This window comes from Andrographis paniculata, unplaced genomic scaffold, assembly GCF_009805555.1.
Source record: "Andrographis paniculata isolate CXL003 unplaced genomic scaffold, ASM980555v1 Contig46END, whole genome shotgun sequence".
Taxonomy (NCBI): Eukaryota; Viridiplantae; Streptophyta; class Magnoliopsida; order Lamiales; family Acanthaceae; genus Andrographis; species Andrographis paniculata.
This window is the reverse complement of record NW_026137580.1, coordinates 1629054-1653155: the sequence shown is the minus strand read 5'-3', so window position 1 is coordinate 1653155 and position 24102 is coordinate 1629054. Positions and strand designations below refer to the sequence as shown.

General features: G+C 33.1%; 3 protein-coding genes across 7 annotated transcripts; 2 read left to right on the top strand and 1 right to left on the bottom strand.

The window, feature by feature from the left end:
* The first annotated feature begins 3997 nt into the window (after nucleotides 1-3997).
* LOC127252601 (beta-xylosidase/alpha-L-arabinofuranosidase 2-like) lies at nucleotides 3998-8917 on the top strand. The gene is made up of 6 exons (XM_051276842.1): nucleotides 3998-4602; nucleotides 5867-6154; nucleotides 6787-6956; nucleotides 7064-7506; nucleotides 7614-8027; nucleotides 8132-8917. Exons 1-6 carry the CDS (start codon nucleotides 4192-4194, stop codon nucleotides 8701-8703), a joined length of 2298 nt encoding a protein of 765 aa, XP_051132799.1. The 5' UTR covers nucleotides 3998-4191; the 3' UTR covers nucleotides 8704-8917.
* Nucleotides 8918-13020: 4103 nt separating this feature from the next.
* LOC127252554 (beta-xylosidase/alpha-L-arabinofuranosidase 1-like) lies at nucleotides 13021-17743 on the top strand. 5 transcript variants are annotated; one of them, XM_051276772.1, is made up of 7 exons: nucleotides 13021-13062; nucleotides 13498-13554; nucleotides 14674-14749; nucleotides 15176-15463; nucleotides 15583-15752; nucleotides 15856-16718; nucleotides 17019-17743. In XM_051276772.1, exons 4-7 carry the CDS (start codon nucleotides 15200-15202, stop codon nucleotides 17591-17593), a joined length of 1872 nt encoding a protein of 623 aa, XP_051132729.1. In that variant the 5' UTR covers nucleotides 13021-13062; nucleotides 13498-13554; nucleotides 14674-14749; nucleotides 15176-15199; the 3' UTR covers nucleotides 17594-17743. The 5 variants fall into 5 exon arrangements, with proteins under 5 accessions (XP_051132729.1, XP_051132734.1, XP_051132733.1 ...); XM_051276776.1 differs by lacking the exon at nucleotides 14674-14749 and having other exon boundaries at nucleotides 13039-13062; XM_051276774.1 differs by lacking the exon at nucleotides 13021-13062 and having other exon boundaries at nucleotides 13349-13554.
* Nucleotides 17744-18817: 1074 nt separating this feature from the next.
* LOC127252371 (beta-xylosidase/alpha-L-arabinofuranosidase 2-like) lies at nucleotides 18818-21978 on the bottom strand. The gene is made up of 6 exons (XM_051276526.1): nucleotides 21622-21978; nucleotides 20786-21073; nucleotides 20495-20664; nucleotides 19953-20401; nucleotides 19470-19883; nucleotides 18818-19398 (listed from the first exon to the last, which is right to left on the bottom strand). Exons 1-6 carry the CDS (start codon nucleotides 21949-21951, stop codon nucleotides 18818-18820), a joined length of 2232 nt encoding a protein of 743 aa, XP_051132483.1. The 5' UTR covers nucleotides 21952-21978.
* Nucleotides 21979-24102: the final 2124 nt, after the last annotated feature.

The following is a 24102-nucleotide window of genomic DNA, read 5'->3' as shown; positions in this document are numbered from 1 at the left end:
AAAAAAAACAATTTAAACTAAAAATACAAAATTAATACAACATTAAAATAAATTTAAATTATTAATTGATATTTTAAATTATTAATTTATTTAAATTATCATTAGTAAAAGAATTAAATATATATAATATTTTTATAAATAAATATATAATTTGTAGTAATATGCTTAAATATAATATTATATTTTATAGAACTAATAAAATATAATTTAAATGTAAATATATATATTTATATACATTTAATATTAAAAAGGAAAAGAAATATAATTTTTTTTATGGGAGGATATAATAGTAAAATGAAAAATGCAATCACATGGGATTTTGAAGTAACAGGGTACACTGTTACTGAAAAACTCTGCATTTGCAGGATTAACATCCCATGCACTTAAAATTTCATTATCAATTTTATAACCAAACATGGATTCATTAGGATTTTAAAATCCAAATCTCATAGAATCCCACCAAATCCACGAACCAAACAGCCTCTTAACTTTTACCTAAAATACAAACATATCATTACACATACAATCACTTTTTACATAAATTCAAATGGCAAAAATATCAAAATTTCTTACACACTTCCACTGACTAATAAAATATTATTATTTCTTAATCTACTATAAAATCTTAAAGGGTCCCTTTGGACTGGGACCGGAGGGAGTACTTATTTTTTATTTTTAATATTATACTAAAAGTCAATTTTACATTCAAAATATCTCATTAACACATTTATATCATATCATACAACTATTTAAATTCAAAATTTTTACTATTCAAATGACAACTCAAAATCCAAACTCTCAAACAAACACACTCTTACAAACATACAATTATTTTATCATAAAATCAAATGACAAAAAAAATATCAAAATCTCTTATACATTTTCACTTACCAATAAAATATTATTAAAATATTCTCTTTGTTCCAACTTCATGTATTAATTTATACCTTTTAGTAAATTAAACAATAGTAATTTTTATTAGTAAGTAAAATATGTAAAATAATTTTAATATTTTTGTAAAAATTAAAAGTATTTTTATACTTATAAATGATTTTCTTTTATTTTACAATAGTAAATAGATATTTTGAATGGACAAATAAAAATAGTAAAAAAAATATATTAAATTAGAGTATATATTTCTATTAAAAATTATAAAAATAAAAAAATAGTGATTTGTTTTTTAGTTGAATACCAAACAAAGGGTAAAAAGTGAAAGCATAACTAGTTTATTTTTTCTTCCACCAAAAAGGCCAATAAATAGACACCATAAATAACATTATGCAAATTTGGATATATATATATATATATTTTTTTATGACGTGGGAACCCACTGGATAAATCCCCGGTCGAACATAATATCGTGCAAATCAAGTCTAACGAAAAAGTAACACTAGACGAACCATGTGTGGCAGGTGACCTGAAACGTCGGGGGTTTGAACCTACAAGTTCAACCCCTACACCACCGAGTCATTCTTTACGGGACCAAATTTGGATATATTTACTTTTGGATTGTATGGTATAAGTTAAATGATTGTTTCTATATATATATGTATACTTTTAAATAGAACATTGTAACGTAAATACAAGGTATAAATAAAGTCACACAATTTCTAAATTCTCAATAATGTAAAGGACAAGCAAGCGATAACTTGGGGAAAAAAAGAGCTTGATTATTCATACATATTATTAAAAACCTAAATTTAAATACTCTCTCCATTCGGCTTCAATTTAATCCTTTCATTAGCAATACAATATTTAAATAATAATTAATTAATTAATAATAATGAATTATTATATTATTATATTATTTTTTTATATAATCAATAATATTATTAATTTTAAAATAAATTTAATATATATAGTTAAAAAATTAAAATATATATTTAAATATTTTAAAATTTATAATCAAATAAAAAAAATATATAATATAAATATTATTTTATACAAAATAAATTTTCTATAATGTAAATAGATAAATAAACACGTTTATTTATTTATATTTAATATAAACTAATATTATAAAAGAGACTTTGGTTAGGTACTACGTGATGTATAATCATATATATCATATATCATATAGTATTATATATCATATTATATAGTAATATATATATATTTCATAATACATTTCAATTTCTCAATTCTCATAATTTTGAAATCTTATTTTATTTTTTAAATATTAAATTTGAATAATTTATTAAAATTTGTTAGAATAACAAAATAATCCAATAAAATTATGATTTATTGGGATAATAAATAACAAAAATATGGATAAAATCAGTGTTTTATTATCTATATATACTTTAACTTTTAATTATATATATTGTTCAATTTTAAAATTTTTGATTTTTTTTTAAAAATTTGTATTCTTTTTATTTATCATAATATATTCTCTTTAATTTTTTGATAAAAGAAAATACGAAAGAAAGAATGATTATAAGAAGAATATGAACATTAGAAGAATAATACAAAAATATTGCTTTGTTAACACCGGATTAAGCTAAATTTTTTTAGGGAGAGTTCATGATTCGGTTCTTATTTAATACAACGGTGAGATTTGCGACCAGAAATTTATAGTTCAATCAGAATTTTATAAAACATGACAAATTTCTTTGGCTTTTTTTTTTATCTTAATTTTTTTTAATAAAATTGTTATTTTCATTGGTTGATATAGTGGTGATTATGACGTATTCACATGCATTTTTTAAGGATTATTATATGCAATTTAATTATAGTAAATTTTATGTTATTTTTATATCGTATTTTTTTATATTTTATTTGTGAATATAATCTGTGGTCGTTCTTCGTGTTCTTACAAAGGAATTGCATTTTTTTAATTAATATATATAATAAAATTCTAACAATAAAAAAATTTGTTAAATTTTTAAAATTTAAAACTTGATTATGCATATCTATTGTATTATGTTGATTTTATTATTTTATTTTTATTATTATTTTTTTTCTATTAATTGATTCTAATATTTATATCATGATACAGAAAAAATAAGAAAAAAATTTGAAAAAAAAGAAAAAGCAAAGAAAAGATTACAATGTATGTATTTTTTAATTATTTATTATATTTTTAGTAATTATTTCTTTTATTCTTATTATATATACATTTTATTTTAAAAATAAATTAATTTGGTTGTTAAAATAATATTTTAATAGATTTTTCAATTTTATAAACTATGTTCAAATATCAAATTTTTTGATTTGAAAGAATATTTTGGAGAATTTATACAAAAGCTATGATAAGTTTTAACATATAAAATATTTATTTTTATTGTAGTAGTTTCATACTTATTGTATATATATTTTTAATTACCTATTTTGTTATTCTTATTTTTTATAAATTAATTTTTTACTTTTATTATGTACATTAATTTTGAAATTGATTTATTTCAATAATATATGATATATATATAAAATAAAAATATCAATTATTACATATAAAAATGACAAAAATTAGTACTATCAATGAAGATGAGAAATATAGAGAATTGACCACAATACCCTCCTCACCCATCGGCTCGGCTTGTCAGCCTGAAAAGCCGAAAGGTCAAAATTGAACAGCCGCCTCAGTAAATCAATCTCGACCGTCAATATTGTAGGCTCCAAGTTTTAAACGGCTACGATCATCTCTGGATATCGAATCCCGGGACCAAATAAATAACTTTATTTTATTTTTTCATAATTCCAAGTCTCCATGCAGATGCAGGCTGTGCTGTCTATATATACAACAAAAAATGTATCTATCGCCATCCCCATCTCGCCATTTTCAAATCGAGCAAGTGTTTTTTATTACCCTAACTGAGCCCAAGCACATATCATCTCTCCATATCCTGAAATACGCTTCAGACACAACTGCCGTAAGATATATACATACATATATATATATATAGAGAGAGAGAGAGAGAAATAGAGAGAGAGAGAGATTCCCTGGTGCCTCTCAGTGGACAAGTCGGCGTTTTATGGACCCCAAGGCCAAAAAAAAAAAAAACTCATACATCACGGGTTGCAACCAAACAAAACTCTAAATTAATTCAAATCCAAAGATTCCAAACTTTCTCAATTTCTATAAATCCAATTGCAAAATTTTCCCCATTCCGCTCATCCCGCCACTGCTTTAATTTTGTTTTTATTTCTTTGTATTATATATACATATATTGAAAAAATAATTAAAACACAATAATGGCGGTGGCGGGGGTGTGTGGGATTGTGTGCATTATTATTGCCTGCGCCGCCGTGGGTGCGGCGGCGCAGGGGCCGGGGCGGGCGGCGTTCGCGTGCGACGTGGCCGGAAATCCGGGGCTGAGGAATTTGACGTTCTGCGACGCGTCGTTGGCGGTGCAGAAGAGAGTGGAGGACCTGGTGGGGCGGATGACGCTGCCGGAGAAGATCGGGTGGGTGGTGAACGCGGCGGCGGGGGTGAGCCGGCTGGGAATACCGAGTTACGAGTGGTGGTCGGAGGCCTTGCACGGCGTCTCCTACACCGGCCCGGGGGTGCATTTCAACGGCATTGTCCCCGGCGCCACCAGCTTCCCACAGGTCATCCTCACCGGCGCCACCTTCAATGAGTCCCTCTTTCAGACCATCGGAAAGGTAGCTAATCTCTAATCATTAACCCTAAATTGATTTAAATTTGAGATTTTAATTTGAAATTTAATTTAAATACTACATCTATCCGACTCTAAGGTCTCACTCAAATTATTATAAAACTTAATACAAATTAAAAATAAAAAATAAAAAAATATTTCTGTCTTATAATATTAATATAATACATTTTGCACAAAAAAATTATAATAATATTTTTAATGTGAAGTACAGTGACGACGCAAAATATAAATATGAGCTTTTAAAGGCCGACGAAAGAAGCAATATTTGAATGTATAATAATTTTTGAGAAAAAATATTGTATTTTTATTAACACCGTCAAAATGTAAACTTCATTTTGAAAAAGGAAAAAAAAAAAAAAAAACTAATCCCATGATTTTGTTAATCATTTTTATAATGTCAATTTGATTGAAGTTTTCTTTTATTTTTTTATTATTTAATCTTACAATATATTTTCTTTTAAAGTTAAAATCTGATCTTCATTTAAATTACTATGTCCAACAAGTATTTCAATAAAGTATATATATATATATATAGAATGTAAAAAGTTAATATAAACAAATCCCTAATTTTGTCATTTATCCTTGGCTAGTATACGCTGTCATATTATTTTAATTAATTATTTTATTTTTTATTTTTTCCAAATGTTAGTTTATAATTAAAGATCAAAGAGTAAAACAAATCTTAGAATAAAAGGTTTCTACATTAGGGGTTGGGTGCAATTATGGGCAGATGTGAATATTGTGTGCAATTATGAATGTAGCTAGCTGTTGTGCATAATAATACAATATAGACATATATTATGATATGATAGGATAGGATATAAAATTAAAAAAAAATAAATTAAATTAAAATAAAAAAATAAATAAATATGTATATATGGTGTCGTGTAATGGACGTTGTCACATGATAAAATGAAGCAGAGTGGAGTTGTTAATAATAATAAATCATCCATAGAATTTTACCTTTTTCTTCAAAGTAGTCGTTGGCGCCATTATTGAAGCTCCACAAACTCAACATTCTTCAAATTTCCACAGCTTTATGGAAAAAGAAAGACCACAAAGACACACAGACAGAGATCGATCAAAACGATGTTAATGCCCGATTAAGACAGCTTAACCAATACAATCAATTTTCTATACCTCTAATTTAATTACTTAGTCGCTCTCAATGAGGCTGATCAATTTTATGTAATTAAGAATTAGTCGAAAAAGATTTACGACATAATCTCGACATGTTCGTCGCCGATTAGGTGGTCTCGACCGAGGCACGGGCGATGCACAACGTCGGATTAGCCGGGCTGACGTTTTGGTCCCCGAACGTGAACATATTTCGCGACCCGAGATGGGGTCGAGGACAGGAGACCCCCGGGGAAGACCCCGTGCTCACTAGCAAATACGGCGCCGGGTATGTGCGCGGCTTGCAGCAGCGCGACGATGGCAATAAAGACGGGCTCAAAGTCGCGGCGTGCTGCAAGCACTACACGGCCTACGATGTCGATAACTGGAAGGGGATACAAAGATACACCTTCAATGCTCTGGTACGCATATTGTTAAATGATTATCTTACATAAAAATTTAAATTGAAATTGATTATCTCACGTAAAACCTAAGGTAAAAGGATATATATTATTAAGGTAAAATTGTTCATAACTTCTCCGTGATTTCGAAATTTAGCATAAAATTTTTTTATATTTTAAAAATTGCATGATAACCTTTATACTTTAAAAAACGTTGTATGAAACCCCCACCATCATGAAACCTTCCCTGTGTGATGAGAAGATGATTTCCTATCTATATGTTTTGCTTGACAGGGTATTTTATGCAATATTTTTTAAAGTATAAGGGGAACGCCATGCAATTTTTTAAAGTAGAGTGAAAATTTACGCTGAGTTTAGAAACTATACATAGGTTTCATGCAAAAATTTTAAAATATAAGGAGGCGCCATGTAATTTTTTAAAATAAAAGGCGAATTTATGCTAAGTTTCGAAAACACAATAAAATTATGAACAATTTTGCCTATTATTAATTTATATATTATGGAGTCGACCAACATAACGCTGAGTTTCGAAAATACAAAAAAATTTTGAGCAATTTTACCTATTATTAATTTATATATTATGGAGTCGACCAACATAACGCTATTTTTAATCGATTAGTTTCCGTACTTAGGTGACACAACAAGATTTGGACGATACGTTCAACCCGCCATTTAAGAGCTGCGTTCTCGACGGAAACGTCGCAAGTGTCATGTGCTCGTACAATCAAGTGAATGGCAAGCCAACTTGCGGCGACTACGACTTCTTAGCCGGTGTGATTCGCGACCAATGGAAGTTGAACGGGTACGACGAGCAAACTTCGTTGCAAAACATAAACTCAATCGCGAAGCTTACGTTTACTAAACGATTCGAAAAACATTGAACGGTTCTGTTTTCTTCGATCCGTTTAGGTACATTGTGTCGGATTGCGATTCTCTCGACGTGATTTTCAACAGCCAAAAGTACACGAAAACTCCGGAGGAGACGGCTGCTTTGGCTGTGAACTCCGGCTTGGATCTCAATTGCGGTTCCTTCCTCAGCAAATATGCTCAGGGAGCCGTCGACAAAGGGCTGCTCAACGAGACCACGATTAACAAAGCCGTGTCGAACAACTTTGCGACGCTGATGAGATTGGGGTTCTTCGATGGTGATCCGAGCAAGCAACTATACGGAAATCTCGGCCCAAAAGATGTGTGCACGCCGGAGAACCAAGAACTTGCACGTGAAGTTGCTCGACAAGGAATCGTTTTGCTCAAGAACATCGACGGCTCTCTGCCGTTTAAATCCATCAAGTCCTTGGCCGTCATCGGTCCTAATGCGAATGCAACAAAAACCATGTTAGGAAATTACGAAGGTACGTTGCTCTCGCTCCTAGTACCATTATTGCAAAATGTTAGCTAGATTGAATTCAAATTCGAGCTCGAGTTTAACAGTTCTTGAGTATCGTTATCAAATTTGCAGGCGTGCCGTGCAAAATTACGACTCCTCTTCAAGGCCTAGCGGCGTCTGTGAGCACGACAAAATACCAGCCAGGCTGCGCAGACGTATCTTGTGGAACTGCTCAGATTGACGACGCCAAGAAGATAGCAGCCGGTGCGGATGCTGTTATATTAGTCATGGGATCGGATCAATCCATCGAGAGGGAAAGCCAAGACCGAGTAAACATTACACTCCCCGGAAAACAACAACTTTTGGTGTCCGAGGTTGCAAAGGCATCGAAGGGACCGGTGATTCTTGTAATAATGTCGGGAGGCGGAATGGACGTACAGTTCGCCAAAGACGATCCGAAAGTCACCAGCATCCTCTGGGTCGGCTTCCCGGGACAAGCCGGGGGAGCAGCCATCGCCGATGTTATCTTCGGACGTTACAACCCGAGTAAGCTTAATCTTTCTCGACTCAACTCAAATCGACATTAGAAAAAAAAAAAAAAAAAATCGACGGTATATTTCTTAGTTCTTATGTTACGAAAATTATTCTAGGCGGAAGGCTCCCGATGACTTGGTATCCGCAATCGTACGCGGACAAGGTGGATATGACGGATATGCATATGCGTGCGGATCCTAGCCGAGGCTACCCCGGCCGGACATACCGTTTCTACAAGGGACCGACAGTGTATGCTTTCGGAGACGGGATAAGCTACTCCGAATTTAGCCACACCCTAGTGAAAGCCCCTAAGATTATATCGGTTCCGTTGGAAGAGCAACACGTGTGTCGCTCCGCGGCATGCGAATCGTTGGATGCCACGGAGGATAATTGTAGGAATTTGGCGTTCGACGTTCATTTGAACGTGAGAAACGAAGGGATGATGAGCGGTAGCCACACGGTGTTCCTTTTCTCGACTCCCCCTCAAGTGCACAATGCGCCTCAGAAGCAACTCTTGGCATTCGACAAGGTACATTTGGCGCCGACGGGGGAAAAGACTGTGAGATTCGACGTCGACATCTGCAAACATTTGAGTGTGACAGATGAAAATGGAAATAAAAAAGTTGGATTGGGAGAACATATTCTTCATGTGGGAAGCTTGAAGCATTCTTTGAGTGTCAAGGTTTGAAAATAATTTGGAGGGAGATTTATTGGATATTTAAATATGATATATATGGCTATTTTTAGTTTTTATTTTTGGGAATTTTTATCAAAAGAAAATATGTCATTCTTACCTCTCTTTTTTCTTCTTTCTTGGGAATGAGAAAGAATGGGAAAGGGAGTAGTGAAAAATGTATGGGAAGATTGATTGATTATGGTGGAAATGATTTGATTGATAATAATTTGTACCAATTGTTGGTTGGTGTACATTTTACAACTTATGTAATCCAAGTTAACTATTCATCGTAGTAATAATAATAATAATAATAATCATTATATTAGCTAGTAGTGTTACATGTAGAGCTGCCAAAAACTGATCCGATATGACAATTTGATACGATCCGACACGAAATAATTGGGTTTGGATCAAAGATTTCAATTCGATTATGTATACAGATTGACACGAATCCGACACGATAATAAATGGGTCGGATTAGGGTTGAGGCTCTCAACTCGAACCCGACACGACAATCCGATGATAATATATTAATATTGATTAATATATTTATTATATATATATATAATAATCATTATTTAATAATTTCTCATAAATTAATTTAAATTAAGTTCAATTTTAAATAATTCAACCTAATTTACGCTCAAACTAATAAAAACTAACATAACACGACAACACAATAAAAAATTATTTAATTTGAATAAAAAAAATCGACTTAATTATGTATACAGGTCAACACAGTCCATTCGAACCCGACACGATAATAAATGGATCAACCCGAACCCGACACGATAATAAACGGATCGAGTTAGAATTGAGTAATTTAACCCATTTAAAGTATTCAATCCGATACGAACCCGACACGAATCGACGAGCTCAATAGTTACATGTTCATATTTTTTGAATTCTTTATTAATTGCATCGACTTAGAAAAAGATCTTGAAGTGATACGATATTGTTTAATGTGGTTTTTATATTTTGACAAAATATAAATAAAATGAAAGAATTTATTGGAAGTTTCTCCACTGAAGAAAACTCCCCGTCACCTTTAATATAGAAAAATAATAAAAAGAATTACAAATTTTAAAGTCAACAAGGAGAACCAGCTGCAAAGCAATTCGGTAGTAACATGGCACATTTTGCTTTTTGTTTTCTGTTTTAATTAAAACATGATAAAAATATTTAGTTTTTGTTATTTTTTATATATATTATTTTATTTAAATATTTACTAATATTTTATATATTATAAAATTTATTTTTTCATAAAAGAATATAATATTGAATATATTTTGATTTAATAAAATTAATTAACTATAATTAATTAGTCATACTAATTCTATTTTTAGTTATCTTATAAAGTAATTTTACGTGTAAAAGAAAAAAATTACTTATTTTAGTGTATAATTACTTATTTTAAAAGAAAAAAATGAATATTTTTAATGGAACAAAAAAAATTGATAAAAATAATATTTTGAATTGTGACGGTGAGTATAACATGAAAGAGAAGGGAGAAAATGGAAGGATTTTATCTTTTGGTTTAAATGTTATAATAAGTTTGAATTTGAATAATTATTTGATTTAATATAAATAATTATTTGATATAATATTTTGAATTTAAAATTATATTTTAATGTAATATAAAAAATAAAAAAATAACTATTTTAAATCAATATTTTTGGAAATAAATAAATAAATTGAATAATAAAAAGAATTTGTAAAAAATCCTCAAATACGGATGACCTAAGATTCTATTTCCACTATTAATCATTCATATCTTGGTTACTTTTACAAAGTAGCAAGTAGAAAATATTTTCTACAAAACATTTTAAATCTAAAATAAATATTTACTATTATATTTTCAAAGGAAAAAAAATATTATTATAATTTACCCAATACAAAAACGACTACAAAAACACAATCAAGCAAGCCCAAATTTACTCTACATAGGAAATTATATTTAATTGCATTTTATTTCATAAAAGATAACACATCTCCTCCATCTCTATATATAAATACATTCACTAATTTTTACATTAAATTCACAGCTCTCCATTGCAATGGCTTCTCTGTGCCTGGCAATTCTCTGCGCTGCCCTGGTCAGCTCGGGCACGGTTTCCGGTCAGCGGTTCGCCTGCGACCCCCCTGGAAATTACGGCTTCTGCAACACAAAGCTGGACGTGGCGGCGAGAGTCGCAGATTTGGTAGGCCAGCTGACATTGCCGGAAAAAATTGGGTGGTTGGCGGATAGCTCGAAAGGGGTGGGTCGGCTTGGTATACCCGGGTACTGGTGGTGGTCCGAGGCATTGCATGGAGTGTCGAATATTGGGCCGGGAACAAAGTTTTCGACTTTAGTCCCCGGCGCCACCAGCTTTCCGCAAGTTATTCTAACCGCAGCCACGTTTAATCAAACTTTATTCGAGGCCATTGGAAAGGTACTTACTTCTACTCGGGCAGTGGCGGATCCAAAATTTTTTTTTCTCTGATTGCACGGTATATAAACTTAAAAATAGAATAAATTATAAGACTCGATCTATTAAAAATTAATAATAATATAATACTCCATCCGTCTCAATACAATAGTCTTATTTACCATTTTTGTTCGTCCCAAAACAATAGTCTCATTTCCTTAAATAATCATATCTATAAAACTATCCTTACTTTTTTCATTATTATTACACAATTTGTCATTACTTTTTACAATAATACACTCACACAAATTTTTTTACCCGCTACCAATATAATATCAATATTCCTTAAATATCGTGTCAAACACAACGCACACTATAGTTGTGGGACGGAGGGAGTATTATTTTGTATATTTATGTTTAAAATATAAATTAATTATTTTAATTAGATTGAATTTTAATTATTTGAGTATTGATGATATTTTAAAATTTAAATTTTAAATGATCCGATTAAGTTTTTAGGGTAATGATGCAATTTTAAATTTTAAGCAGGGCTACAATTTTTTAGTGGGAGCATTTATTAAATCATAAAAAATTTCCTTTGGTATAATAAAGTCACTGGTGGCACGTACCACCGTCCCACCAAAGGTGGATCCTCCTCTGTACTCGGATGCAAAGTATTGATAATAGCATATAAGTATTGATAATAGCGTATATTGTTGGATTATGAAGTTTGATTAAAACCCGAAGGCTAAGGATGAAGGGTGTGTTTGTTTGGAGGTTTAGATTTTGAGTTAAGATTTGAATAGTAAAAATTTTGAATTTGAATAGTTGTATGATGTGATATAAATAGGTATTTATGTGATGTTTTGAATGTAAAATTTATTTTTAGTATTACATAAAAAATAAAAAATAATTATTTGATTTCATATTTTTTTAGAAGAAAAAATTGGATGAACAATGGATTTAAAATCTAATCCCCAAACAAACAAAGCCTTAATGTATTATTGGCAAGGGGGGTCAGTTATTTGCCTTACGAGGCCAGGTTAGGCCGGGCAAGAGGGCGCTTGTTCAGGGCTTATTGTAAATAGAGGCTTATTTTATTTATTTTTTCAATAATATATAACCGTATAATGATATGAAATTTTTATGAATAGAACTATTCTAAATTCATAGAAGTCTGCATGTTATAATTTATATAATAATTAAATAAATATTATTTATGAAACATAATTTTAAATATTAACTATTAAAATTATAAATTTTTCAAGACTAATTATGATGAGAAAAAGTAAACAAAAATAAGTTAATTCTCTTTTTAATTTGTAATTTTTTTTTCACACTATTTTAAAACATAATTAATTTACTTTTTCTTGTAAATTTATTTTGAGATTTTACATTTTGATTTCAAAATCTAATACTATTTCAAATTTATAAAATATAATACTTTTAAACTTTTTCTTTCTTCTATTGTTATTAGTCTTTCCCGTAAATTCGATACCTAAAACTCTGATACCATGTTAGATGATATTAATGTAATGCCCCGATTTCGGAATGTATAAAATAATATTATTATAGCAAATAAATATTTGACAATAGTAATGGAATCAAAAAACTAATATTTTGGGATAAATTATATTCCAATTTTGTATATTAGTTATAATTAAATAGACTGTTAAATGGATAAATATCGATAAAATTAAAAATAAATATAAATATAAAATATAATATATATAATAATATAATAATAATAATAAAGGTAATGATGATGAAGATAATATTTATAATAATATATATAATAATAATATAATATAATATAATATATATAATAATAATATAATTATATATATATAGAAAACCTTAACTGAGAAGCGAAGGAAGCGAGACGCGAAGGAGAAGAAGAAAGGAGAAGAAAAAAAAAAAAGGAAGAAAAAGATTTAGCCGTCCGATTCCAATTCCGATTTCGGTATTGTATTCTTTGTTATACGTAGAATTTAATTATGGATTTTAATATGAATTTCAATATTGGGAATATTAAATTAGAAATTCTTCAAAAATTCAAAATTGGCTATTTAGCTATTTAATCGATGAATTTCTTTAGCTAATAGCCTATTCGTAGCGCCGACGTTATATTTTGAGAATTTCGTACCAATCCAAGTCGAATAAAAAACGGCAGTATATTGCACCTGCCTGCTTGTTCATACCTTTGCGTATTTTTATTTAATAATCGGGCAATATAAATATTATGAGGTAGAATGATTTTATAGCTAGAATATCATATTCTACTAAATATAAAAGTTTGGAGCCCGACGAGTTAATTATAGAAATTAGCTTTTGAATAAGCAGGTAGCTCCTGAGAATAAGCATAAAGCTCATCTTATTTGAGTAAATAATGGGACAGGTGTACGTTGGAGGAGATTTGGGTGAAGTTATAAAATCCAGAAAGTATCGGTAGGAGGTAAGCAGTAGGGAATTAAATCTAATTTTAAGAAATTAGGTATTTATGTTGCATGTGATTCTGATTCTGATATTGATATGATATTATGTGGAATCATTTGGTCAGTGCATCTATATATGTATATATGTGTGTGTATATGCAGGTGTGAAACTTCGTTTTACGATATTTGATATACGTATTTGATCGTGTTGGTGAATTTATAAAAAGGAGGATAGGTGGGCCGTCTCACCAGCCCTTTTCATTAAATTCACTTATTGACATGCTGCACACATTGCACGATTTATCGGATATGTTTTATGGATCTATCGTTTAGTCGCCGTGTGCGGTAGTGCTAGGCGAGGGCATCATCTGGGGTTAGGATATTCGACCCCGATGTACCGTAACACTTTGGCGATAGTGGACGATAGTAGTCGGACAACTGGGTGACTTAGTCGCACGGTCATTCAGGGATTAGACCCATTGCAGTTGAGACGTATTTGGTCTAATCATTCGGGTTCGGTGTTGTTCCACTCATTGGAGTAGCTACTAGTGAGGTCTACCGGTAGTTTAGGATCAGATGCCAAACTCCAAACGCGATCCCGTTAGGGCGTGCGAGGAGGAGTAGAGTTTCCGGGTTTCCTTCGGGTGATTCCAGGTTGCACGGATTCTACTACGTTACACGGGGTAGGGCTAGGCAGGAGGGTCCTATCTTCGCTATCACAGACTATGGGGTGTCTTGTGGTTAATGGCGACAACGTTCGACTATCCATGTATTGATTGCGGGAGTCGTATGGTGGGTATATGGGAGTGACCGGGTGACCGTTATATTATTATGGGTTTACCAGGTCCTTCCTTGAGCCGAGGATTTTCCGGCTATTTATTGATGATAGTCTAGTGAGCTGTTATTATGGAGCCGAGGTTATTCCGGCTGCTCACTTTGACAGAGGTATATGGGTATATGTGCATGAGTTGTCGATTTTGACATTATTGTTACATTATTTCAGTATGGGCATGGCATGGCATTTATTTTGCAAATGACGGAAATTAAACTCTATTTTCGAGCATGACATGGCATATTTTATGTTAGTTCTTAAAATGGATTTAATTCTAGACTGCTTTTAAGAAAAATATTTGATTCAGGTACGCATGGCACCTCCGGGACAGGGGACGTCTCGGGAGATAGAAAGACGGGCTGAATGAGTGAACTGCATCTGATGTATTATATGTAAATTCTAACTAGAAAAACCTCCCGTTTTGGGAGTATGTTTTTGTAAATATTTATAAACTTGTTTTTTTGGGAATAATAAAATGCTTATATAATTAATTTTAGCCTTAACACTGTGTTGTGGGGCCCGAAGTAGGAGGTGACGACCTCATGATGCAGTGTGGCGGTAGCATTTCCAGTATGAGCCAACTGGGGGTGTTACAATTAACGACCGACTATCTAAAAGTTTAAACTGTTAAAAATATGCATAATTTATTTATTTATCTATAAATGCGAGTGAACCAACATTTTTATTTTCCGCTTGAACATCTCTTAGATACTCCTACCGAAGATTCCCCTCGTCTCTCCAAATTGCAATATATAGTTCTAATATACATGTTGATCAGTTGTACGAAGTGATATATGTTCGATGTGTAGGTGGTTTCGACCGAAGCGCGAGCAATGCACAACGTCGGTTTAGCTGGATTGACATTTTGGGCACCGAATGTGAACATATTTCGCGATCCTCGATGGGGGCGAGGACAAGAAACACCCGGCGAAGACCCGTTGCTCAATAGTAAATACGGCGCTGCGTATGTGCGAGGTTTGCAACAACGGGACGATGGTAAGAAAGATGGCCTCAAAGTTGGCGCGTGTTGCAAGCATTACACCGCGTACGATCTTGAAAGCTGGAAAGGATCAGGGCGATATACTTTCGATGCTCAGGTATGGCACTCCTTTAGCGTGAAGTTAAACCTCTTAGGTGATATGGTCATTTAACATTAATAATATATTAATAATATGTTGGTGCGCACCGTGTTTTTTTATTTACATCAATATTTTAGGTGACGAAACAAGACTTGGACGACACATTCAATCCTCCGTTCAAGAGTTGTGTTGTCGACGGAAATGTTGCGAGCATTATGTGCTCATACAACAAAGTCAATGGCAAGCCATCCTGCGGCGACGCCGAGCTATTAGGCGGTGTGATTCGAGGCCAATGGAAGCTAAATGGGTGAGCTATTGTAATGTGTCTCGGTTATGATATAAATTGAATGTTTGAAGCGAAAAAAATAAAAAAAAAACTACGATGAATCTTTTTCTTGTCGTCATTGTAGGTACATTGTTACAGATTGCGATTCGCTAAAGGAGATATTCGACAAACAAAAGTACACCAAGACACCGGAGGAAACCGTGGCATTGGCCCTCAATGCCGGGGTGGATCTCAATTGTGGAGCATTTCTCGCCAATTTCACTCAAAGCGCGATCGATAAGAAATTGGTGAATGAAGCAATGATCAATCGAGCAGTTTCGAATAACATGGCGACGTTGATGAGGTTGGGATTCTTCGACGGAGACCCTAAAAAGCAATACTACGGCAATCTTGGCCCGAAGGATGTGTGCACGCCGGCAAGCCAAGAATTTGCGCGCGAAGTAGCTCGACAGGGGATTGTCCTGCTCAAGAACGCCGAAGCTCTGCTGCCCCTGTCTCGAACGGGCACAAAGACCTTGGCACTCATCGGTCCGAATGCTAAAGCAAACAAGACGATGCTAGGCAACTACGAGGGCAGTCCTTGCAAGTACACGACCTTGTTTGATGGCCTATCGACTTTTGTTAAGAACATAGCGTACGAGCCTGGTTGTGAACTTGTGTCGTGCGCCAATGTGAAATTAGACCAAGTTAAGAATGTGGCAGCTAGGTCCGAGGCCGTGATCTTAGCCATGGGCACGGATCAATCTATCGAGAAGGAAGGCCTCGATAGAGAGGATATCACGCTTCCGGGGCAACAACAAGCTTTAATAACCGAGGTTGCGAATTCATCGAAAGGACCGGTGATTCTTGTCATAATGTCGGGAGGAGGGGTGGATATACAATTTGCGAAGGATAATCCGAAAATCAAAAGCATTCTTTGGGCCGGTTTTCCGGGGGAAGCCGGTGGAGGCGCGATCGCGGATGTCATCTTCGGACTTCACAATCCGAGTAAGTTCCCTAATCCTTAACACAAACAAAACAATCTAACATTCACCGGATTAAAAACATTACTTATAATTTTGTTGGTTGATTCTCATTCATAGATAAATAATTAAATGATATCGTATCCTAACAGCTTAAGCTTTAGGTGAGTCGGTCATTTACATCATTTTATGCATCCGACATGGTATTAGACCATATTCTTCTCCTGCAGTAAATATACCCAGAGGTCTCCCAAATTTAAGATTCTTTGGTTTTTGTTTTTATTAAGTCGGTCATTTACACCATCTCACAAATTTAATGCTATAGGTGGAAAACTACCGATGACTTGGTATCCTCAATCGTACGTACAAAAGGTCAAGATGACAGACATGGACATGAGACCTAATCCGGCGAGAGATTACCCCGGCCGGACATATAGGTTCTACAAAGGACCAACGGTGTTCCCATTCGGGTTCGGGTTGAGCTACTCAAAAGTCACACACAAAATGGTCAAGGCCCCCCCGAAGCTCGTATCCATGGCTTTGGGAAAAAAGCACGCGTGTCGTATGTCGACATGTATGTCCATTGATACCGAAGAAGCGAGTTGCAAGATCGAAGCCATCGACATTCATGTAAGTGTGAAGAATGAAGGGACGACGAGTGGAAGCCACACGGTGTTGCTTTTCTCGACCCCTCCGCGGCTACACAATGCGCCGCATAAACAGCTCGTCGGCTTCGAAAACTTTCATTTGGCGCCGCGGGGCGAACAGATGGTTCGATTCAAGGTAGATGTGTGCAAGCATTTGAGTGTGGTTAATGAAGAGGGTAATAGAAAACTTGCTTTGGGAGAGCATGTCCTCCATGTGGGAACCTTGAAGCATTCTTTAACTGTTGAAGTTTGAAGGTTGAAGGAGATGTGCCAATTTGTTGCAAGGGATCCTCAGTCCAAAAATTAAATAAATTTTTACTTAGTCCCCCAAATTGTATACATATTGTATGTAGGATTGAGTAAAACTTATCGAGTTTTGAATTGATAATACCAACACGGGCCTTGCCCATGGCACATTCTCGCCCTCAATAATATAAATATATACTATTATTATGAAAATTTTTATAGAATATATAAAATAAACTTTTGAATAAAACATTTCTTTTGTATTATTTTCAAATAAATTATTTTTTATATTAAATTTTTAATTATTTTACTAGTTATGTATTTATTTGTATATTTTAGTGTGTTTATTTACTTAATTTTATGATTTTATGTGTTTTTTTTACTTATATAAAATTATGAAAATATGATAGTGACTAATATTCTGTACTCCCGTCCTATATAATTTGTCCATATTTTCTATTTTCGTCCGTCCTATATAATTTGTTCTTTCTATTTTTGGAAATATAATTATACACTTTAATCCCATTTTAAATTTTAAATTTTATAATTTTTTTAATTTTAATTAAACTATTTACTTATTTTAATCTTAATCTATAATTATTTTTACTAATACACTTCTTAATTACTTATTAATTATACTTTACCTAAATTTTCGTGTCTACAGTAATACATCCATATGGGACGGAGGGAGTATTTTTTTTTAATTTTTATTTTAATGCTTATAAATTTTTATATTCTATTACTCTCTTCATTTCTATTAGAATATATTCTTTTAAAGTTTTATAATAAATTAAAAAATAATAATATTTTATTAGTTAGTAAAAATTTGTAAGAGGCTTTAATATTTTTACTTTTTTATTTTATGTAAAAAATAATTATATTTGTAATGATATATTTATAATTTAAATAAAAATTAAAAATATTTTAATATTAAGATATGACTATTTTTTACTAAAATAAAAAATAAATATTATCGAATGAAACAAATAAAAAAAAAAAAACTTTGGAATTGAGAAAAAAAAAATTGTAATATTTTTAAAACTTGTGCATTCCATAAAAACAGTAAATAAACACTTTTACCCAAGCCTCTAAAGAGTTAGAAGTAACTCGAAGGAGTCGTGTATCTTTTATTACAAGAAAATATGATCATTTTGACCACTCATTATTAATCTTGTTCGATTTCAAAACCATTTTATGTCTTACGAAGTACATAAAAAATAAGATCCTATGCCTACGCATGCTTCAGCTTCAAAGTACGCTTCAAACCTCCAACACGAAGAACATGCTCTCCCAACGCCACCTTCCGCCGGCCCTTCTCATCCACCAAACTCAAATCCTTACACACATTCACTCTAAATTTGGCCCCCCGTTCTGCCCCCGCCGCCACCCAAACCTTCCGGAACCCGATCAGCTGCTTCTCCGGCGACCCCCGCAGACCCCGCGGGGGGCTCCAGAACAACAGCAATGTCTCGCTTCCCGCCATCTTCCCTTTATTCCTCACCTTAATGTGAATGTCGACGGTGGCGTGCTTACAAGCCGCATCCGCAACATCGATGGCTGCGCACGCCGATTTACGACAGACGTGATTTTTGTCTAAAACCATATTTACGACAGCCGGAGGCGCCTTGGCAAAGCTGTGGGTGAATTTTGTGTAACTTAGCCCAAACCCGAACGGGAACACGGTCGGGCCCTTGTAGAACCGATAGGTCCGGCCGGGGAAACCCCGGGCCGGATCAGCCCTCATGTTCATATCAGTCATATTCACGTTTTGCGTGTATGATTGTGGGTACCATGTCATCGGTAGCTTTCCGCCTAAAAATGTCACCAGAATAGTTAGTTATTACATGATGTAAAAATATTAGTATTTGAATTGTAGGGTTTACTTGGGTTGTGGAGTCCGAAGATGATGTCGGCGGCAGCTCCGCCGCCGGCTTCTCCGGGGAATCCGACCCAGAGGATGCTCGTGATTTTTGGATCGTCCTTCGCAAACTGTACGTCCATACCTCCTCCGGACATTATTACAAGAATTACCGGCCCTTTCGACACCTTTGCAACTTCGGTTATCAAAAGTTGTTGTTGTCCCGGTAGAGTAATATTTTCTCTATCGAGGCTTTCCTTCTCGATCGACTGATCCGATCCCATTACCAAAACCACGGCATCGGCACCAGATGCTACCTTCTTAGCTTCCTCGACTTGGGCTGTCACACACGACACGTTTTCGCAACCGGCTTGGTACATTGTGTTCTTAATAACCGCTGATAAGCCATCCAACACGGTCGTGTTCTTGCACGGATTTCCTGCAATAGAATCATAATTCGGTGATATAAATTTATAATTCTACTAAAGCGCGTCTATCAAATCAGTACCTTCGTAGTTGCCTATCAAGGTCTTGTTTACATTAGAATTCGGGCCGATGACCGCCAAGGACTTGATCCGGGTCGACGATAAAGGAAGCGAGCCTTTCGTGTTCTTGAGCAAGACGATCCCTTGTCGCGCCGTTTCACGGGCGAGCTCTTGATTTGCCGGCGAGCACACATCGTTGGGGCCAAGGTTGCCGTAGAGTTGCTTCCTCGGATCACCATCGAAGAATCCCAACCTCATCAACATCGCAAAGTTATTCGCCAACGCCCTATCGATTATCGTCTCGTTTATGAGCTTCTTGTCGACGGCGCTTTTAGCGAACGTCTGGAGGAACTGTCCACAGTTGAGATCCAAGCCGGCGTTAAGCGTCAACGCGACCGTTTCCTCGGGAGTTTTGGTGTAGTTTTGCGAATAGAACATCTCCTTAAGAGAATCGCAATCCGTCACAATGTACCTACATCGAGCGACAAATGTAATTAATGATGCATTTCTCTATAAACTTGATACTTTTAAATTTAAACTTTTAGATAAAACAGTCATTTCTCACCCGTTCAGATTCCATTGACCTCGGATGACGCCCTCCAAGAGATCCGGATCAGCGCAAGTAGGCTTACCATTCACTTGATTGTATGAGCACATAACGCTCGCCACATTTCCATCGACGACACAACTCTTGAACGGAGGATTGAATGTATCTTCTAAGTCTTGCGGCGTCACCTAAACTCGATCAAATCAAATAACATAACGATCAATCAAATCGATCTAGCTAACTATTTTAAAATGTAAATTAAATTAAATTCATTTTAGATCGAGCTAGGAGCCGTACGTACGCACGTACCTTGGCATTAAAAGTATATCGTTGTATCCCTTTCCAATTATCGACATCGTACGCGGTGTAATGCTTGCAACACGCCGCGACTTTGAGACGATCTTTCTTGTCATCGTCCCGTTGTTGTAGACCCCTTACATAGCCGGCCCCGTATTTGCTAGAGAGCAACGGGTCTTCCCCGGGGGTCTCCTGACCGCGACCCCATCGAGGGTCGCGGAATATGTTCACATTCGGGGACCAAAATGTTAATCCCGCTAACCCGATGTTGTGCATCGCTCGTGCTTCCGTAGAAACAACCTATATATATAGTATAGGCTCGAAAATAATAGTTAAAATTTAACGATACTATCTCCGTCTTATAAAAATATGCTCACTTTCTTTGTACTATCGATAAATATTTTAATTATTTTTCTTCAAAAATTCAAAATAACTTATTAATGTATATATATATATATGTACGTACCCAGTGTTAGAACTAACCTCCAATTTCCGGAGGGCAAAATAAGGTTCATTTTTATCAATTCAATATTTCTTTCCTTTAGTACACGGGTAAAGAAAAAGAGAAAAAAAAACTAATAAAAATAATATGCTTGAAACTGAAATTTTTTAAAAATAATTATATAAATTTTATTATTTTTTATTAGAAAATACTGAATATTGAAAGGTAAATCAATAAAATTATCCAATTTTATTTTATATACAAAATAAAAATAAAAATTAAGAAATAGGAGGGATAAATTATTAAAAAATTATAATTTCATTATTTTTTAAACTAAAAAATATATATTTTCAGGCCGGGGCGGATCACCCCCCAAGTCCCCACATGGATCCGTCGATGTACATACCTTGCCAATGGCCTCGAACAAAGTCTCGTTGAAGGTGGCGCCGGTGAGGATAACTTGAGGAAAGCTCGTGGCGCCGGGAACTAAGCTCGAAAATTTGGTGCCCGGCCCGACGTACGACACTCCATGCAAAGCTTCCGACCACCATAGGTAGTCGGGAATCCCGAGCCGGCCGAGCCCGGTCGAGTTGTCCCCCAACCAGCTAATTTTCTCGGACAACGTCAGCCGGCTTACTAAATCGGTAACTCTTGCCTTAACGTCTAATGAAGTGTTGCAAAAGCCGAAATCCTTGAGAGCCGGATTCCCGGCGACGTCGCAAGCGAAGACCGGCATGCTCTGACCGGAAACCGACCGAGGATCGAGTAAAAGGTTGCAAGAAAGTACGAACAAGACAAGGAAATAATAAGGCATTGCGTAAGCCATTGTAAATGAAAGAAAACTAATGAGAGAAAGAATGAGATGGGGAATGTGAGAATTGGGGATATGTATTTATAGGGTTTTTTCGAAGATGGAGGATCTTTTTTATTATGTTCATTTGGATAGAGGCAATGTTTAGGAAAGAATATAATTATGATAGTAAAAATTTTAAAAATAAAAATTTATCCATGTATTTAATGTACTCACTTAATTTTATAAAATATTGGCATGGAACTGAATTAATGCTTTTTTTTTTTTTTTTGCATGATAATTGATCACCATATATTTATTTAGTAATTGTAAAGATCCATTTTTGTAGATTAGGAAAATAAAAATTTAAAATGGGCAAGTGTAAATATTAGAAAATAAATGTACCGACCATATTAGGGTTAATACTGTAAGATTCTAAAACTAGAATTTGATCATATAATGGATAAAATTATATGATTACTTATTGTAATGGAATTAGATACGTTGAATGGGCAAAATTATATAGCCTAATAGCTAAAGTGTATTTGGATAAAATTATATAACAGTGAATAGTGTGCTGACAAATTAATAGTTCATCCGAAAGTATACATATTTTTATTTTAGGTTAGGTCAATTATAAAATAATTATTTCATTAAATATTTCAATTTTTTTCATCGATATTCTTATTTTGCATCACATAATTACTTTTTTCACAAAAAAAAATAAGGACAAAATATCGTTAGAGTATTTTTAACTACCCCTACAACTAAAATACATTTTTTTTAAACTCTGGTTCCAAAAGTAAATATTTACTTTGAAATCGGACGGAGATAGTATATAATATATATATATATATATATTAATACGTCAAATTTACTTTCATTTCCCGCTAAATTTACTTTATTATTAACTTTGGCAAAAGTTAAGAAATCAACAATTTAACGACTATCTTTATTAAATACTTATTTACCATAAATGTAACTATTTTTATTACATTATCTGTCTTTATTTTTTTAAATTTTTAGTTAAATTTTTAAAAATACTATTAACTATTTTTTTTATCACATTTTCAATAAAATACTAGTATTTTATTTAATCTCTGTACCGGACCTAAATGTTCTAAATTTACCTGACAAAAAGTGCGCATTCCTCTGTTTTGAGCGAAAGTATTCATTTGAATTTTTAAGTTGATTAATAAATAATATTATTTTAATAATTAGTGGTAATGTAATGTTTGATATTTTTTTTAATCGCGAGTAATTTTGATATTTTTGTACTTTATACTTTATGTATATGTGTAATAATACGTTTATAATTTATGTAAAAATTAAATTTATTTTAGTATTAATGTGTGATTAAATTTACTTTTATAAAAAATAGATACTTTTGAGTTAAATAGAAAAAAAAAAATTATATAAAAATAATTCCTTTCAATTGGGACAAAAGGAGTACACTTACTCCCTCCGTGTGGGCTAATTATGTCATAATTCTCGGAGACTAAAAATAAATAAATTAATGATATAACTTAAACTTTTAGGTGAGACGATCATTTAAATTATCAATATCGTATTAGAGTCATACATTGTATTCGAGTTCGTCCAATATTGTATTTTTTATAATATTAAAAAATTATTGAATAAACATATCCTATATATTGTTAGTTATATTATTTTTTTATCCAACAATTTAAATATATAGAGATGTAATGTGATGATCTTTTGTAAAAATAACTAATAATATATAGTAAATAAAAAATAAAACATGAATAAGACATTCGAAATAAATTATAAATATATTTATGGATTATTTAGTTATTAACTTAGCAAATTATTTGTATTATAAATATAATCTGCATTAATGACAAATGACATTTATTTTTAATAATACAATATCACAACAGCCTTGAATAGCATATGAGGAACTACAAGAAAATGCACAATATTGCTATAAAAAAATATTATTTATATTAATCTAGTACATGTATATGACATACTCATATAAAACATACTATTTTTGTCCGACTTTAAGGGTCTCGTTTATTTTTTGCGTGTTGATCTTTGAATATAAATTATTATATGAAAATATAGTACAAAGAA